Source organism: Serinus canaria, chromosome 1A, assembly GCF_022539315.1.
Source record: "Serinus canaria isolate serCan28SL12 chromosome 1A, serCan2020, whole genome shotgun sequence".
NCBI lineage: Eukaryota > Metazoa > Chordata > Aves > Passeriformes > Fringillidae > Serinus > Serinus canaria.
In genome coordinates this window covers 9,279,104-9,299,521 of record NC_066314.1, presented here as the reverse complement: position 1 = coordinate 9,299,521, position 20,418 = coordinate 9,279,104, and the positions used below count along the sequence as shown (strand labels likewise).

Genomic DNA, 20,418 nt, shown 5'->3' with positions numbered 1-20,418 from the left:
TATTGCAGCTAGGTAAACATCAATGTGGGGTTTTTTTCTGATGCTTTAATTGTCAAATAGCAACCATTTATAAAAGCCTGCATGAAGAAGTAGGAAAACCCCATAAAACCACTACCTACAACAGGACACTTCTGAAGGAAATCTGAGCTACTGCTATTAAGTCCACACATGTAGATCACACGAGCAACAAGGCAATTCCCTTGGTGGAAAGGGTTTTTTCCATGCAAAAATGAGTATTTTAATCTATGTTCCTCTCAATGGACACGAAAAAAGAAAAAGGAAATTCTAAATTGGGAAGATTGTATTGAGGTCTTGGGGTTGTGATGCAGAAGAATAATAAAAGCATTGGGAAATCTATTTGCTAAAGAGCCTGGTTAATCTGGGCTTTTTTAGAAGTAGTGAAAGATGAAATGGCAGTGTAAAGGGAAATTGAAAGTATCAAGAACAAAACAGAAAGAAAGGCAAAAAGATTCCGGACTGCATTCAAATCCAGTACTCTATAAAACACACTTCATAATTCTAAAAAAATTAACTGATCATTATTTTGGCAATTATATCTTTTTCAAACTGGTAAAATGTCCTTTATGAGAAGAGATGGAAGAGTAGAGCACTCAATTGCTTCACACTGCTTCAGAAGCACAGCTGGAGTTAGGAAGCCACCAAGAATCAGAGAAGACTCTGCAGACATCCTTTCCAGATGTGAGTTAGATCTTTCTATGACAAGACAATCAAATATCTTCTAATTTTTTTCATGTGATTCATGAAATTGGTGATAAACCTTAAAATGTATAGATACGTTTTATACATATTTTTAAAATAAAAATGATAGAAACTGTGTTTTGTGATAGCTTGCATGGCTGTTGGAACAAAGAGTGACTATGATTTCTGCATCTACTTCAGAAACTTATGTCTTAATTTATTACCTTATTAATTTATTCTATTATCATTTTTTAAATTGTCATATCTGTACTTCTAACATGATTATGAGTGTAGTCCCCACAAATTACCATTTCAATGAGTAGAAGGGCAAGAACACAGTATTTCCATAGGATGCTCTATCAGAGGCAAGGAAAGAATTCCGAATTTCTCCTGAATCTGCCAAGATTTTACAGGGGGGCAGAGAATTGCCAGTAGCACACTGCTCCCTTCACAGTGAGCCCTGCAGACCATGCAGACAATACAGCAGCAAACAGCACTGAAGAGCAGCACCAGTCACGCACCTGCTCCACGGAGATGTTTTTATAAATGACTGTCTGATTCCACTCAGGATTCAAGCTTTTCTGTATGTACTTGGTTCTCCGCTTGTACTCAGCACTGCATTTGAACAAAGGAACAAAACATTGCATTAGTGATCTTTTGTTTCTTTCAGCTCTAATACAAAAGAAGCCCAAAACACCCACAAACCAAAAACCAGGAAAAGAAAAGAGCTGTATCTTTCATTTCTGCAGCAATTCAGGGTTATGAGAGGTTATCCCAGCCTTTGGGATGTTTTCTTTGGTATGCTTCTATGAGACAGTCTTTTAAAACATCTCCTGGCTCTTCAGCAGGCTGGCTCTGCCTTTAACCATTTCAAGATAAAGCATCAGTCAGCACATGCACCTCTCATTGTAGGTACTGGGCTCTGATTCTAAATCGAGGTGATGATGCATTGATTTCTTTTCCACGACCCTTCCATCAGCATTTTAAAGTAGCACAAATTCATTATATTTATATGTTGCAATCTCTAATTACAGGAATCCCATCTCACAAACACATTTAATGAATGCCATAAAGTAACTAATATCCTGCTAATGATTGAAACACTAATTTCTTATTGATCCTTTTCTCTGCATAACCCTCTAACTGTACTGGAACGAAACATAAAAGTGCATCCGAATCACAATTTTTCTTTTTTTTTCTTTTGTCAATAGCCAAGAACAAAGGTTTGGCTGCATAATCTGTTTTAAAAATAATTCACTAATGCTTTATATTGTACTTTACATTTCCTGAGTGTGGAGAAAGCAAAGCACTAATCTTAAACAGAATATGGATTCATCTAGCTCTATGAGCTTTGATGTTAAATTTGCTTTCATTCCAATTTCTGTTTAACATAAATTTTATTGGAAAACTAAAAAACCTGGGTAGGAGAACATGAGAATCTTTTAATATTTTGAAAATACCACAAGATTTAAGGTAAAGAAATTCTTTTTGTTAATCTGAAAGTATATACCTGCTGCATCTACTGCTAAACAAAATGTTCCCAGGACTGTTCTCCAGCACTAAGACAAAATGACAAACATAACTTGTATATGTCATATTCAAGTAGTGTACTATTCTCACTTCTGATTCCACTGTTTTGGTTCACACTGTGGCATGGTCCCAGATCTAATGTAAGAATTCCTTTCATATGATTTTAACTGAGAAGGATCACTCAGGAATACATTTAATCAGCCAGTCACTAACGATGTACCATATCTGGTACCAGGTTGGAACAGGTCTGATTTATGGCTATGTGAAAGATACATGTGCTTTACTGGCACACATATGTTTGATATGGGGGGGGACTTCAGCACCAGCAGTTTTACTCAACTCAATTGAGTTGAGTCAAACTCAATTGAGTTTCACTCAACTCAGTTCTGCTGTGCAGTCATCCCATCTAATTAATCTGGTTTGTAGAGTGGCTTTATTCTCCAAAATGAGGTGGCTCTATCCAAGCTGCCTAGCCTGACAACTTGAAGTTAAAGGGAGTTGCAGCTATTTTTCCTCTCATTTTCTTCTCTAGCCATTCTATGTATTTCGACATATTTTCCTGGACATCTTGCTATCCACTGTCTTTCAGATTATTGAAAAATGTGAATGGGGTTTGGGGACCCATGAAACAAAGTATCTGTTCACCTCTGCTTACAAGAAGGAAGCAGCAGCTCTCCAGAGTTTAGGGAGTTCTATCAGCCATAGCACGGCATGGCGAGGGTGATTTAAAATCTAGGGGGACCAAGAGCATAAGAAAAAGAACCTCATGCAAAGCTATTTCTTTGCATATCTTGGAAAGAAAGCTGAAATACAAAATCTGAATCGATTTCAAAATGAGGTTTTGATGGCAAATAGCATTAAGTAATGCAGTTAAAATTCTAAAGCACCTCAGTAGCTTTCTTTTCCCACTCTCTGGTATGAGAAAAGCACCCCCTTCCTAGAATATCCTGTTTGGATGTCTTATGACCTACTGGTTTTGGAGAACTGATATACTTCCATTTCTTGAAGAAAGTGGGAAAGAATCCTTTGTGCTCTCAGCCAAGAAAATGACACCAACATTCCCTTTCCTTTCTTGGATCTCCTTTTGCAATAGTAGAACTTCATCACCTTTTCAAAGTTTCTGGGGTTTTTTTTTGAAGTATGTGAAAAGGTGATTCATGCAGTGTTGAGTTCCAGAGCTTGCAAAAGATGAAGTTGTTGCTAACATGGCAGCTCTGAAATATTTCCAGTGAAGTCCATGGAATATTTGGATCTAAACTGAAAGGGTGAGCTGAGCCCACATCCATGTAGTCTATGAACTGTGTCTGTCGCAGAGAGAGGCAGGAGACCTTGACCTGTTCTAGGGAGGTGCAGAACTGGGCTAAGCTGGATGGCAGATGAAGGTTTCTAGGCCTCTGCAGGGAAGGAGCTGGCAAACACATTAAGTTCATAACCCTGATGCACCTCCCCCCCAACAATTAACAGAGGAAAAATTAACAGATTAACAGATGAAGATGCTTTAATAAAATGCATTCATTAAACTGGTCACTGGTATGTCACTGATAATGAAATAATTTTCATTTGAATTTCAAAGAGTATTATTGTGGGAAAAGATACAAACAGCATATCTCTTTTATTTATATTTTCTCTCTGATTCCTTAATTATAATTTATTAACATATAATAAAATGCAATAAGTATAATGAAAAAAAGCATAATAGAATAACAGTGTTAAGAAGTCATAGAATACACATATGAAATGAGGAATTTTAACACATTCATTAAATAATTTTAGCAGTTAAAAAAGAGACAGATTATAGAAATCTGTTTATTGAAATTAATCTGCTCACTTGTTTAGTCAGGGTATTACTTTTAAACAAATTTAAAATTGGGGTTGGAATATTTATGTGCTTAGCCTGGGCTGATATTAGCATATCTTGAGAGCTGAGCTTTGCCTTATGCTTCCAGGACAAACAAAGCACTCCTAATTTCAATAATTAAATTTTAAGTTTGTTTACAACAAATAACCACTTATGTGGTCAAGCAGATTTAATTGTCTACCTGGGTAATTATCTAGAATTATACCTGGCTTTAATGTCTATACATTGTGCAAGATAAATAGAGAAAAATATTCAATTTCTTTACCAAACAGAGCCTGTTTCTCTTGGCAGTAACACCATTCAAAATCTTCATACACATTCACAGTTAATTATTTTTCAACTTTCAGTGAGTGAGAATGTGGTTTTAAATATCTCTGAACTAAATTCTTCCAGACTTCAAAAGACATTTTGCTTCTCCTCAGAGTTTGGTCTTAGAATAATACTGCACAAAGAAGTACTTGTTATTAACTACTTGTTTCCAGTTCCTGGAATGACCTAATTAGTAAATGAAAAACAAAACCATACCACAGTTTCATGCCATCAGAACTCAAGAGCACTCTGCAGTTCAGTGTACAGGCTCACTGTCTCATTCATGCACACAGAGAATGAAAGAATAAAGGAAGATATTGGACTCTACCTGGCATTTTGGACAACCATGACTTGTCTGCACATCCAGAATTTACAGAGTTAGGAACACAGAGGAAGCAGCATAAGAGAAAATGAGAACAGAGATGGAAGAAGACATGAATAATGAGTAGTTTCTAGTATCAGAATCAAAGGAAATAGAGGTATTAGGAAGAATAAGAAGTCTAGCATGGACTGAACTACAAAGAAAAGTTATTCAGCAGCAACACAAGTTTCTACTCCCAAAAAAAATGTCTGGGACTTTTAAGAAGCTCTTAATTTTAATTATTCTCTAAAGTTACATGCAAAACTGTAACAGTGGCATGCTTTAAAACAATAAACCCAAACAAAACTAATATCAAATTCTTCTTTACTTGGCAACAAGTTTAAACTGGTATGTCAAAGGATGAACATGCCTTTAGTTTAAAGTCTTATTTCCATATCAATGAATGTACCTGCAAAATTCCCACTAAGAGTGATTTGACAAATATTTTACCAGACTCTTAGGTGAATTTAAAAAGTTCTCAAGCTTAAGCATCTCTTCCCCTTACATTCAGTAATAGTTTTTGGCCAGTGCTACTGAACTATATTGAATACTATATAGCTGGAATTAGCAAGCCACAAAAGGAAATGTTTGGCTTTATTTGTACCACTCATGCATTTAGTGGTGCTTGCCCATATGCCAAATGGTGAGCTGTGACCTGAACATCCACTTTCCTGTTAGTCTGAGTAGGACAAAAAACCAGATTTTTATTTGCATTGCTCTATCCTAAGAGTCTTTTAGTATGAGCATTATTACACAAGCAGGGGAGTTGAGTAGTAATGACAAATAATAAAGACAAATCTGTCTTTGCAATATAGAGTCTGATCCATCAGCTTAATTTTAGATATATCTATTGCATCTCTGAAGTCAGCAGCATTAATATAACCATGTATTCTTATGCATTCTCCATATACATATGACATTCTGTAACATTAGGACAAAAAATAGTTATAATATTGCTGATAGAGAAAAATATCCTTTAAAGGAAGTAATAATGAGCTATTTGTAATTACAGAGTCAAAAAAAAATCAATGACCTTTGAAAAAGTGATTAGTGACTTGCATAGTCATTAAATATAAAATTATTAGTATTTCTAAAATCGTATCTTCACTCTTAAAAAAAAAGCTCCATAAAATACTGACAGAGAAATTTATTTTCTGACAAGTATGTCTTGGCTTTTTTATTATACTGCAATCATAAATCTATCTCAGGTACTTTAATTTTGTTTTTTTGCTAATCAGTCCTAAAATCGGATTGTTTTGAGATGAAGCAACCATTCCATGCTAGACTTAACATGCAGCTTGTTGTATTACAGAAAGTGTTGCATCTATTTAGTACATTTTCATTGAGACTGTTGTTATTTAAAATATTTTTACATGTATTGTAATTTTTTGAAGGAAACATGAAAAAAACCCCATATATCTACAGGAATGAATTTCATAAATTTCTTCTTGGGAATAGGATCTGACTCTGTATTAAAAATCCACCATTTTTGCTGATGTTGCACCTGGATTTTCTATAGCAATAACTCTTAGTTCTGTTTATTAATGCCACAGAGCAAACCTAAACTAAAAGAAAGTTCAGGTTAAAATTTGTCCTACACTTACCCTCTCCCTGGAAGAAGATAAACTTTAACAAAGGGGTCTGAATAGCCATTGTTGTCTCTGGGAGCAAGGTTTCTTGCCTGAAGGATGTGGATGATGAGGTTGCCAAGGTGTTTGTCATAGTTGATTTGAAGCTAGTGAATGCATGAAAACACAGCAGAGTTATTTGTTACTTTTAATTTCTGAGTTATTCAATATCCCCTAAACTTTGAATAAACTGAGCTTTAGACCTTTATGTTCCCTCCAAATAAACACATTCCAGAAGTTTCTGTGTCTCTCTCTCCTGACTAGAATGAGATGCTAGATCATCACATTGGACCTTGAGGAAAAAGGAAACACCCATATTCCAATCAGTAAAAAGCAAAGGAAATTTGAACCCTTGATATGATTCTGAACAAAGACCAGTTTATTGAGTGTTAATGACACACTTCCTATCTATCTGGAGGCCAAGGATGTTATAATACTATGGAAAGACTCTTAGTGCTAATACAGAAGAGAGAGATTAATCAAGAGGAAAAAAACCCATAAATCTATAGAAAGTTAGGCTTCAGTTGTTCTGTGGTTCTCTTTTTGAGTGTTTTAAAAGGTTAAAGTCAATTTACATAAGGGATAACCATAAACTTAGTATGGCATGGAAATAAATCCATTGCACTATAAGAAAGTCACAGCAATTCTTACTTCAATGTAAATAGATTGGGAATTTCCAAGGAACAACCACAATAAGTGGCCAAAGATTAAGGAATAGAATGAATTAACTTTCCTTTTAGTCCCTTTGGGAACAGCAGTGTTTTCCATTCTTCTGGTAGTATTTCATATTTCAACATTAAAGACAGGTGCAAAAATCAAGCACTGACTTACAATAGTGACATTTTAAGGGATCAGAGTTGAATAAGAAATGTTGATAGAGACATTTTTATGAAAATTTATTTCAAAGAAAAACACAGCCAGTATCAACAACAATCTACACAGCAAAAACTACACATTTACCTGTATTTCTCCAGTGATTGGATGGGAAGCAGACTTTGTAGTTTCCGTGGGCTGACAGATTAAAAATACATAGATTTTCAAAGTTAACTTATTTAACAAGTGGGGTTTATACTGCTACATTGCCACAATCTTTATTTAAAAAACTGTCTCCAGTTATTACAGTCCAAACTAATGGTTATGTATTTCAACAGCACTTAAAGTCCAGCCCAACCATTTTAATCAGCCTTTTTGCAGGTACAGAATCAAACAACTTCAACACCAAATCTTTACAGTCGGAGCAGACAAGGAGGCATGGGGAGAAAAACCACATAGCATTAGCCCTGCCTCACAAACATGACTGCTGCCAAGAGAAAGAAAGGACCATGGCACATAAACACAGCCATATATTTCTGTCAAAATGAGAAAGGCAGAGAGGCAAAAGTTACTCTAATTTAAACTGAGTTTAGGTGGAAGTGGTAGAAAGAGTGGAAATGGTACTAAAACTAAGTGATGTCTGTGAAATGGTACTAAAACTAAGTGATGTGTATTAAGTGGATTCCACAATTGCAAGCCACCTCATATAATGTCTTTTACTTTATTCTGTGCTTTCTGATAGTCAATTGAGCTACAACACTTCATCTTCAAATTCTTCCCCACACTTTCTGTGACAAGAAATTTGAATTTTCTGTCCTCACTTTCCTCTCTCCTTTGTTAAAAATTGTCTAAGTTTTTGACAAGCAGCAATAGAATCCTTAATGTTACACTCTCTGTTTTATTCCCCTCCTCTTTGTTTGTGGAAAATAATATCACCACTTGATTAGAAACCTGAACTCACAAAAATATGCTGTTCTGTTAAATGTTGGTGGCCTAGAGCCACTCTGGGCCAACCTCTTATCTGCAAGCCATCAGTCAAGCAAGAAAGCTCTGTTTCAGTAGTAGGATTTGAATATTTTTGTGTTCTCTCCATATCTTTTTTGGTTGATGCAGCAGAAAACAAATGATACAAACAATGACAAACTTCCTGTTTTCTGGAGACTGCTCTGGAAGCTGCCATTTCCTATTCCTCCAGATGTGAGCAGCTGCCTGGCATTATTCCATGTAATTTGTATTTCTATCACTTTCCTAGAAGAGTAAAAGCAACCTGCCTCTTTTGTTCTACCAGACACTCCAAGAAAATCCTTCAAGGCTCTTTTAACTGCTTTAAATTAGCCAAATGAAATGCCCACGTTTCCTGCACCACAGCATGAAGTTAAGGTGATGCACTGCCCTTTTCAGTTTTGTGTTGAAGAAACATCCTCTCAGTCAATCAGATCTGATGAGAACTAACCAGAAAAATCCCAGCTAAACACTATCACAGTGAAAACAAAGGAGAAAACTAGCCCAAATTTGCCTGTTCTATGGGTATATTCACTGTCTTGTTGCCTTATGCACAAGCTTTACCAGAAAAAACAAACAAACAAACAAACAAAACCAAAAGAAACACTCAAAACTAAATCAAACTTGATTTGTCTGTAAATGCATTTGCATCCAAAAAATAATTCTCATGAAAAATTTTATAATCAGCTTCTCTTGGTACCTTACAAAGCTTTTAAAGAAGTTGAATTCATCCAACAGCTCAAATAAGTCATCAGTATTCTATAAAATATTCTGAATCTGAAATGAAATTTTAGATTGATAGCAATATACTCCTAAAACTTGTTAGGTCCTTGACAAGACTATTCAGAGAGTGAATTTCACTGATTTTCCTAAAGACAGGGACCTACCTGAGCATCACGCAGTCTTTCAAAGTAGGGCATAAATGGTTTATATTTCTCATACTTTACCTTTACAAATGGATTTTATTATACTTAATAGTTTTGACCTCAGGCTGTACTAGCACTGACTATACTGACACCACCAAAAATAACATGGAGCTGTGCTGTGGCTACAAAATCACTGCCAGCTAGTCTAAATGCTCTCATTTTTCATGAGTTGGAATAGCAAGAATAATGAGTTTGTTCACTTCCAATGCCATGTAATATGGAATACATGAGTATGGATAATGTAGGAGGAATTCACAGGGAAGGGAATGGGCATGAGGAATTCGTATTGAGACTTCCAAAGGTATTAAGCTGTAGTTTGTAAAGTGGACTCTGTAAAAATAAATGTGCACTTTTATGTTTCTATCTCACTCTTGAATCACTGTATAATTTACAAGACTGTGATTCAATACATAAAATATTCTCTTTTCTCTGATGTCAGCAGATCTAAAACTGATCATGTAGAATTACCCAAATATTTTAAAGAAACATGAATAATTTAGGCTGAAAGAGACCTCTCAAGGCCATTTGGTCTAACCCCCAGCCTGGAGCTGGGCCAGCTTTGAAGCTGGATCCGTACTGAGAGGCAGAGATGCAAATAAGTTTCTTCCTTTATCACAGCCTCAGTGAGGATTAATTTGTAAAGAGGGAAAGTATTTCACAGTTGACTTTTTTAGAAGCTAAAGGATCGGAGGATTTAGAAAATAAACCAATCCATTCTTCACATTAAATATATCTAAAGGTCATTTATGTCCTGGATGTAATCTTTACAATAGAATGATCATGCATTTACACTACAAAAGAAACAGGTCTTCACAACACATTGTCAGCTCAAGGCTTCCAAGGGTTAAATCTCTCCTGTGATGGCTAATCAAGTTCTGTCTAATTGCTGTTGGTACTCCCACATGCACTCACACCCTATGTGAGAGATGGTGCTTTGTAATGCCATCACACCTGCTCAAGCTGGGTGTGATGACCATGAGGTGAAACTGGTAAATGCAAGGCTTTAATGCACTAGGCACTATCACCTTCCATAGTGACAGTAGATATGAGAAAATTGACACTGCAGAATATGGCAGGGACCACAGCAACATTTCTAGAGTGTATATTTTATTAAAAAATCCTTTAAAAAGTACTTGCTAAAAATAAAAACAGTTGCAAAAACGAGATCTAGGCAGTTTGGATATTTAGTCTGTCATGATACTTTGGCAGGGCTGCAGCCTGCCTAGAAATGCTGTCAGCCCAAGGCAAAGAGCAGTTCCAGAAAGAATGAGCTTTCTCTTCTAACAGAGCTCAACACCATTATAAACTTGGCCTGAATTCAATGAACAGAAACTATACAAGTCAACGAGAGCTTTGCTTGTTATGGAAGAAATGCCTCTCAACATGATTTTAATAAACAAAGAAAGAATTTTTTAGATATTTACCTGACTAGTCATGACTTTTGCATCTCCTACATAAAGGCATTAGTTCTAATAATTTTTTGTTTCATCTTCTTAAGCCTAGGGCTGAATTTTCAAAAAAGAATCCCAAATCCTCTGTGAAGCAGGAAATTAAATTTATGCTTCTAACTTTAGGTGACCTGCTACAGTACCAAAGCTGGGAACCCAGTCTCCTCAAGTGGACAGAATGGGGCACCTCTCCAGGATGTACTGCACAGCAGGAGCTTATTGATCTCCATACACTGTGAATTTAGGAGTGTGATTCATCTCACCACATGTGAGATCTACACTTCAGTGTAGATGGTGCATGGCATGTGCACTAGGAGCCCTACACTCTGCATGCAGTGCCTGCACTGCGATGGCAGCTTTGACCCAGTCACAGGATAATGGACTTCTGAAACTTATCATTCTCAGTGGCAAAAACCATGCACATGGCAAACTAGTTCACATGCAAATGTATGCAATATCCAGAGTATGCTGTAGTGAAACTATTGACCAAAGGATTAAGGAATTCTGCCACATCCCTGAAGTTAGATCCAGTAAATAATGGCATATGGATTTAACTTCTGCATCACACACCTGAATTAGTTTGTAGAAAGTCTATGGGCGTTGTGGCAAGACAGAATTACTATCCAAGCCAAACTGATCAATAAATATCTTCCCAGTTTGTACTAAATTGATGGAATAAAAAGATTTTTGTGTTTCCTCTCACATGAAAGTTATGTTGGCATGTAAAAGAACTGTCTGAAATGAGCAGACACCATTTGCTGGTTCTGGTTCGGGCAGTACCTAACTCACCTGCCCAAATCACAGGCATAGTTTCAACAGCACAAAACTAAAAACATAAAAACTTTAATGCAGTAGGAACCTGACAGTGCCAAAAATGAATAAAGGTGAGGAGTAAAAAATGTTTAGAAAGCACTTTGCAACGTGAAGCATTGTAAGTGTGTCAGAAGCTGGATATTCAGGATAGCAACCAGCAGTCTTGCAAATTGCTTAAGCAAATGCAGTCTTCAAAGAACTGAGTTTCACTTCAGGTCTTGACTTTTTCGACACAAAATGGAAAAATGTGACAGAAGAGTTTATGATCTAGTTTTCAGTTTTAACTGTGAAAAAAATGCTACTAAATTCCCACTCTTCCCTTTTTAGGTGTGCAGATGCACAAGAACTTCAGCTCAGGAATGGACAGGATGTGGCAAAGAAAATGAGAAATTATGCTTGCCAAGTTCACAGGAATTAACTAATGACGAAACACATTTTAATGGCAAATTTTGATTTCAATCCTTTCCTGGCTTTCCAAGACTTACTGTTGCTATCATTACTCATAGCTTGTAACACTTTCAGCAGTAGTTTAGTTCAGAGACGGAAATTATGGTCTTAGCACTATGACCTTCTTTAGTGGAAATGGTACCTCACCACCATGCAGGATGCACATAAAAAGCAAGAGCAACAAAGCCTGTAAAGGGCAATTATTTTGTTTAAAAACAATGATATTAACTTGTTTTGGTTTTTCCTTTTTAGAGAGGGACAAATCTCTTGGATAAATCATGTAATTTAGGCTGAAAGAGACCTATATCCAGATTCAATATCTTCTTTATGTCCAGATTCAATATCTTAACAGTGATTTTCATTGTTATCCAGGAAATGACTTTCCCAAGATGTGCTGGGATTTCTTGCTACACTAAAGGAGGCAAACAGGCAGTTTCTTCCTGTCATCAAAATGGTCTAGCTCCATAATTTGGAAATTTCTTACCTTGCTGCTGTGCCGCTTTTTGCTCACTGAGGGAGAACCAGGCTGACCAGGGCTGGGAACAGCACTGGAGGTGGCAGAGGTGGTTCCAGAGTGGACATGAGATCCTTTTTCCACTCCTGAAGTAGCAACCAGAGGTGACTGCTGTAGAGAAACCTTTTGGAGCTCTGCAGCCAGCTGCTTGGGATCAACCCCTGGGGACTTCGCTTTATCTACTGGATTAAAGCAAGAGAGCTTTGCATTGGTAACTGCCAGCACATCCACACCCATCTTGCCACAGCACAGGGACAGCAAAACAATCCTTACAAGTTCTCATGTCATCTGACTGTACACTTGGAACACGCAAAAGGCATCCTATGAAAAATAGACATCTCTCCCACAGCATCAACATCCCAATTCCAATCTTTGTGTGCTAGTGCTACCTATATTAGTGCTCTTTATCGAAAAATCTTTCTGAGGAGGTACTTCTAGGTGAAGAAAAACAAGCATTGCTGATCATTTTGAATCAAACTGAAGCAAATTACAGTTTTAAAGACTGGCCTGTGCTATCACTCATTGTTTGAAACTGGTCCATTTTCATGAAGTATCTGAACTTTCTTGTTAAAGGTTTAAATCTCATTTTAACTTTTTTAAAACCAACTTGAACAGAACAGAACATTGAACAGAACTGCTCCTGAGATAATTTACACAAAATAAAGAGAAAAAAGCCTCAAAACTTTACTACCACAACTTAATCACAGAAGAAAAAATGTAAACAAATGAAGGCTGAAAGCCCTGATTCATCTTTCTTACATTACTCACACCTTTGTGAGGCATCTGTAGTAGGAGTCTGATTGCCCTGCCTGATGACCAGGAATGAGTGGGAGGAATTTACCCTTTGGAGACAGCAATTTCTATTTCACAGAGAAATGACATCAAGTAACTTTCCTACATGCTAGACTGAATAGAGTTAAAAGGATGCTAGGCACAGCTTGGTTCCCAGGTTCTCAGAATTAGGAGAGGTTTAAAACAAGACTTCAGCTTTATCCTGCCTGCTTGGCTACTTCATTTTTCTTTCAGAGAAAATGGAGATTGTTCCCTTCTAAAGCACAAACAGTCTGCCAAAGCTCAGAGGTAATGGCAATAACTCTACAGAGTTGTTCCAACTTAGAAACCACTATAAGATTGCAAGACTAGGAGCAAACATGCCAGCAAGAACGGAACTTTCCTTTTGTTTCTGTTCCTTCTCATCTTGAGTTTTCTTCATTAATGAAAAAGATGGTTTATTCTTGTTTTTGTCCTTTCCAAAACTGATTTTAGTGTTTTTCAATGCTTTTGGTGGTTTTGATCTGCTCACGAATTAAAAAAATGTGGGTAGCTCTGCTTCAAAGCTCTGTCATACTTAGTCTTTGCTTTCAATTACCATCAATAACATCAATTTTCAACTATAGGTAGCTTGATAGTAAGTATATTAATAGCTAGGAATTTTAACATGGTTAGAAAATGGAGGATTCAATCCAGGTAATTTAAGTTCTGGTTGATAAAAGAGTAGCCACAAAACCACAGAACCCAGAGCAGACCCACAGAATGGTGAGTGAAGCAATCCTAATCTGCACTGAGCTTGCTGAGGGGCTGCATTACTAGTAGGATTGTGGATGGTAATTCAAAATTAGCTTAGAAATTACTGATACAATGACTGAAGCCTGCAGTTTTGGCATTGATTGAACAGCAGGAAATCCCCACAAAAGCACTGCCTTCATAGAACTCACATAATAAAACAGAATACTTGCTATTGCACCCCTGTATCCAGTAAATACTGGTTTTTTGTCACTTATAACAGGCCAAAAACCTTGTATTAAGCTAACAGGTATTTTCATTGAGGTCTTTTCCAACACTGACAATTCTACAGTTCTATGAACATAGGCCCTAGGACCTGTGTGTTATCTGGACCTGCTGCAGTTTGCTGGGAGTTTTGTTTTGGCCTCTCTGGCTGCAGCTGTCTAATGACCAGATGGCTGCAACCTAAATTTGTCAGAGTTGTTCACCTTGTAGAGTGGTGTGGTATAGTGCCCATTCTTCATTATTTTGATAGAGAAAGGCCCAGCAGTAATTGCACTGAGCAGACTGAAGGATTTATGACTCCAGATTAATAATGCAGGTTACAGGAGAGGAGGATGGGGTGGCAGCAGTGCTGCAAGGTTTGGACACAGGATGGCAGATGAGGCCCTGGGGACACCAGCAACTCACTGACACAGGTACTGACACAGGTGCAAACCCAGGGACTGGGCAAAGTAAACTTTAGGGGTAACAGAAGGAAAAAGAACAACATCTCACATGTAAACTTCACCATGTCCAGCACCCACAGGTACTTTTCCTCTGGGCAGCCTTCCAGCCACTCTGCCCCCAGCCTGTAGGGCTGCCTGGGGTTGTTGTGACCCAGGTGCAGGACCTGACACTTTCTCTTGATGGATATCATGCAATTGGCCTTGGCTCATCAATCCAGCCTGCCATATTCCTCTGCAGGGCCTTCCTAGCCTCCAGCTGATCAACACTCCTGCCCAAATTGGTGCTTCTGCAAACTTGCTGTGGATGCACTGAATCCCCTTGTCTTGGTCCCCTTTCTGCCCATGGAAACATTTGGGATGAAACACCAGAGCTTACAATACTAACACAATAGCTTGTATCACATCCAATTTTCAGCTGCTCTCCAGCCCTACAGCATCAAAGCAACTTCTTGTCTCTCACCTGCCCTTACTGGCTCATGCAGCTCCAGGTGCTGGGGATTCTCAGAGTCCGAGAGCATGTTCAGGTCCCTAAAGAAAGCAATTAGAAGCCTGAGACAAAAGAAACTCTTTTCTCATACCCTGATTATTGTATTAAGTAGGTAAATGAATAGTGGTTCATGACAGAAAGCAGCTCCCAAGCATGGTCCCTCCTTGGCTGATATATATTTGCAATGCTGTTAAAGAGCTGAGAAGAAAAGCTTCTTTTAAGGTGAAATCTTTAATGGATTTAATGCAAGTGTATGCATTTCTCATGATGCTTAAATGACTTTCATCTAAAGGATACAGATTTCACTAGAAGTCCAGTTATTACTAAATTACCTTCTTTTTCCAACATCAGTAAATTCAGTGAACTGTATGTTTGTTATGAGAGAAGATTGTGGCCTGACAATGGAATTATCATTGTTTATAAAAGCATAATTACTAGCATCTGATTCAGTTTATCTCTCCTTCTGACTTTAAGAGAAAAACAGAACAAAAGGATCTCCCACAGTCACAGTGAATTCTTCCTTATTATTACATTGAGGGTTTGTGCTAACAAAGGTTCCACCTTAACAACTGTAAATTAAAATTAAAAAAGTTTAAAAAAAACAAAAGCCATGAAAAGCCAAAAAGAAATGGAAACAGAAAGATGGGGAAAAACTCACAGTCTTACACATATTTCTGCTTCCCCACTCTGCTGAATAATAATGCTCTGGACCTCTTCATAAGTTTTCCCGGTCAAGGGGATGCCATTCCATTCCAGCACCTGCATTCCTAAGAAGGCAAAACAGCAAGAGGTCAAGGACTCAGATTTTGACAAAGGCATCACTTAGATCCTTCTTGCCTTGCTTTGACAAGACTATTTGATGTGACATTCAGTGAATGCTGTTCAAATGGCACAAGACATTAGAAAAGCCCTTTCACTTCACACAGATTAGGTTGCTGAATGTCATTGTCCCTTCAGCTGTAACTTACCTGCTGAAACAAGACAGGAGAAAAATTCTCTCTGTTTCAAAGTATACATGCACTCTCCACAGTCTGGGTCGCATGATATTGAAAATTTTTTCCAATATCAAAACCATGCACACCTACCAGCATGGCAAGAAACCAAAACACTCTATATACCAGACATTTCCTGGCCAGCCATGGTCTTGGAAGATAACTGTTTCCTACAGAGAAAAATTGCTGCTAAGAGGCTGAGCCTCAAAATGAAATAATTTGTGAATGTGATTAGATAATTCATATATATTTTCTTTACCTTGTCACTTATAAAAATACAAAAAAGTGAAGGCTGTTGGACTAACAAATTTTAATGAAAAACATGTGCCTCCACATTTCAAACATCAGCCTGGTAGTATTCAGGTTTAAATTTTTCTTCTGTACCTTTTCTCATAAAAATGGAAAAAAACAGATGAACTTCATTGCGGAAGATATGAACAGATCTGTATTAATCAGGCTGAAAAACACTGAATACTGATCTGATCTGGTCTGCTGTGTCTTCCAAGTGTCCCAGGACTGAGTCAGGAGACTAAATATGGCTCAAATTGTCTGTACAAGGAAGTCTTTGCAGAGTACCTGCACAGTACTTTTGCTCAGTATTTGCAGAGTCCATCCCTCTATAAATCATGTGAGATATATTCTGATAAGATGAGAAATTTTTTGGCTAAGGTGCAATGCTTACACAGAGCAAACCCTAAATTCATATCTGGGACTTCCAACTGAGGTCCTGAGAACCTGGTTCAAATTTTGAATTAATTAGTCATAAGAACTCCAAACAGATATACAAGTGTCAAAATCCAAACCTCTGGATATGAGGGAAAAATTTGTTTAATGGGACAAGATACTGAATTATTAATAGTCCACTAAAAGTAATGCATTGCAAAACATCTGAAAAACACATCACCCACACAGCAAAGAAAACCACAAACACTTAACTTGCTACCACTTACACAGATAAAACCAAGTCTTCACCTGGGTCATATTTTAATCTCAAAATCCTGTGCTGTTGCATATAACAAACAGGAAAAATAATGAAGTGAAATGTGGAGATAAACTCATAGAAAAGCATGCTGCTAAATAAAATATAATGAAAAATTTTCATGGAGTAAATCAGACTAAATTCATTGACAATGAAAAAAATATGAAAAATAAATATACACATTTGTATTCCAAACTTTTTACAGGATTCCATGAATTAGGAGTTGAAATATCAGAATTGCTCATAACTGTTGTCAGCCAGAATTTATCATTTTGTTTGTAGAAGTTTACAGAAAAACAAACTGTGCAGAACGACTAAAAAGCAGTGCTCAGAAGGGAATAAAGCCAGCTGCCTAATGTCAAAATAGATTTGACTTTTCCTAAAATTTAGCCCCTTAATTTACCAGCCATGATTCAAAAGCATGATCTTGCTTTTGCTTGTTAAAGCAGATCTGATTTAAAACTCAGTTCCTCTGGAATAAAGCAACAGTAATTATGAGCAAATTCATTTCCCCCTGATTTTCAGTCATACAAATATAACAGCATGAGCTTGGTCTTTAGGCTTCAAGAAAGGAAGGAACTGAAGTTATTCTTGTCTTTTTTTTTTTTTTTTTTTTTTTTTTAATGTGTGCCCTCATAATGCTGTCATGGCAAAGGATGTAATGTGTGACATTATGAACCTCATGGTAAAGACAAGCAATAGCCCCACTTCTATGTAGTGGCAAGGAACAAGAACAAAGGTTGAAAGATTTAGATATTTGAGAGAGCACCCATCATCTTTTATTACAAAAAAAAAAAAAAAAAAAAAAAAAAAGAAAAAAAAAAAGCTTTTTTGACAAAATACTATGAGCTACTTGAGCTACTATCAACAACTCACTTTAATGTAAAAGACTGGCAGGGAGAGCTTAGCTGAGTACCACTTCAGTGTCAGGATTTGGAAACCAAGTCTGATTTCCACTGGTGAGAGTTTCAACAGTGTGTGCAGCAGCACTGCAGTCACTCACCTGGTCAGAGAGGCCCCACACACATGAACAAAGCAACAAACTGAAAAGAAATGGAATTTCAACAGCCTCAGCTCACACAGAGATCCATTTAGGTTGTCAGTACAGGGGTATTTTCTTTTTATTGTGTGCCTTGTGGATCCATGAATGGTTAAAATCGAGCAACTTAAACACAACTGAGCTGATCAGACTGATAGCCCTTGGGTCTAAGAAAAAAAATGTAGATGAGAAGCTGATTTCTCTTTTCTCAGCATGTAACTGCTATACACATTTTGTTCAAAAAAAAAAAGGTAACATTACAAAGAAAGCCTTTAGAAGGAATGCAAGTCTAATTAACAGGAAGAGAAAAAAAGTACAGAGAAGTTACAAGAGACTCGTGATAATATTTTTTTCCTAAAATCAAACACATTCTGTCACTGGTCTTTGGTAGTCAGGACAGCCACATTTCCAAACATTTGTACGCTTCAGGCCATCAGTGCAGTAGGCAAGAAATAATAAAAAATATAGGAAGATGAGAAAACCTGCATTGCTCCATGGAAACTCTGCTGACTGAGGAAGTACTAGTAATTGCCCTGATAATCAAATATATTATTTCTTCTAGCATTTTTCTTTCTTTCATTATTATTTTACTGGGTGAGCAACAACTTAATTTTAGCAATATCAGCTCCCACACTCTCAATAAATATATCTTTCATTCCATCACCCGGGTGATAAATCTGCACTGTTTAACTGAATGTGGTTGTGGATATAACATTCCTATTGATAAAACAGCACAAAACAAATTATAAAATGTAAAATAAACTCTTTGTATTAGAGTTTCTGTCAACTGGAAGGCACAATATTTATCTCAGTTTTCACCCATCTTACATGATTTCTAATGTTTTCTCTCCTCTTCAGACTCATCCTTCAGACATAAGCTAGCAGCATGATTAAAGCTGAAATTGAAAGGAATCTGAAAATCATCCAAGGATTTGATTACCCTAAACACTTTTCTTGACAGAGTTGATTCAAATACAGAATTATTAAACTGAACTATGGAACATCTCTTGAATTTTGTTCCCCTTTGTAACATAATGTACACTATTAAAAGCTAATCTCAGTCACTTTTAATGCACTATTATGTTGCAGCTTCCCTTATTCAGTATACCCAAGGCACCCAAGAAGTGGAAAACTGTTGTTTGCTGTGTCACTAAGAGTTTGTAATTATTTCCAACTCTATTTGTGTATAAAACCTGTTAGTTTTGCATTTATTTTAAAGTCTCAGAATTGCTGTCCTACTGGAATTTAAAATTATCTAAATATTAAAATCTTGGAATACAGCCTCTGATTTCAGTTGCACTATAGTTATACCCACAAATTGCTGAGGTTCTTCTCTGCTTCTTCATAGTTTGTATTGTTTATTCTTATTCATAATAAGCATGTCAGTTTGAATTGCATTTTTCACTGATCTAATGCTCATGGAGGAAAATTAAATTGGACTCTATAGATTAGCAACTTCAACCAGTAAAATAAAAATCAGTGAATATTAGTATCTTCTATACCGAGTAGGAATTAAAATTCAGAAACATTACTTTGAAATCCCAGAAAGTGCTATAAAAGTTAAATGTGCTCTCAGAATAAGGAGAAACAATATAAACCTGCAGTCTAATATTCAACACTAAATTACTTTATGATCAATGCTCTCCAGTTATTTTTCTTTTATTTCTAAATCTTTTTGATGGTTCAAAATAGGTTGATGAAAGCCAATGTGTTAATGTATTTCCCCAAACTGAATGAATCACACCAAAACTCATTATTTTCTGTCGACACCTAAACTTCTTCTTCAATTTGTCATTCACACTCAGGCTGAATATTTCCCACTTATTACAATAATTATTATATAGGCAACACTCATAATTCTTAAAAATGGATATGTTGTTCATCAAGTAGAAATTATATCATGGACCCTCCTATGCCTTATGGCTGCTATACTACCATAAAATGACATTTATAAAAGTATGGACAGAGCAAATTAACCTTGTATTTGAGGGATATTTGGCATTTTTTGGCAGCTATACACCCCACCACTGCCTTCAGATTTTGATACATGTTGGCATATCCATAGATCACCCTTCGGTCTGAACTATGCTAGAGCAACAAGTGATGATCTGCTTGTACTTGTGTGACCTAATTCAAGTTCTGGCAAGTTAAATGAAGCTTAGAGTTATTGTTTATGAAAATAGGTATGACACAAATTATATGTTTATAGTGCTTTCACCATTACTATAGCCTCAAAGATCAGTTTACATTAGTTGCAGACAGATGATTGCAAAATGTTGTGGTGCATTGTAATTATTCAGTGTTTTAGGAAAACAAGTGGTTTTTTGCAGCATGGTATTGGA

The 20,418-nt window shown here is 36.7% G+C and overlaps 1 protein-coding gene across 1 annotated transcript in view; it reads right to left on the bottom strand.

The window, feature by feature from the left end:
• PCLO (piccolo presynaptic cytomatrix protein) overlaps nucleotides 1-20,418 on the bottom strand; it is a 318,033-nt gene that overhangs the window by 65,345 nt on the left and 232,270 nt on the right. The window contains exons 12-18 of the mRNA XM_018910330.3: nucleotides 15,725-15,833; nucleotides 15,040-15,107; nucleotides 12,319-12,530; nucleotides 7,346-7,396; nucleotides 6,362-6,492; nucleotides 4,725-4,751; nucleotides 1,221-1,314 (exon numbers count right to left, since the gene is read on the bottom strand). Of these exons, the coding sequence (XP_018765875.2) occupies nucleotides 1,221-1,314; nucleotides 4,725-4,751; nucleotides 6,362-6,492; nucleotides 7,346-7,396; nucleotides 12,319-12,530; nucleotides 15,040-15,107; nucleotides 15,725-15,833 (692 nt within the window). The remainder of the gene's footprint in view (nucleotides 1-1,220; nucleotides 1,315-4,724; nucleotides 4,752-6,361; nucleotides 6,493-7,345; nucleotides 7,397-12,318; nucleotides 12,531-15,039; nucleotides 15,108-15,724; nucleotides 15,834-20,418) is intronic.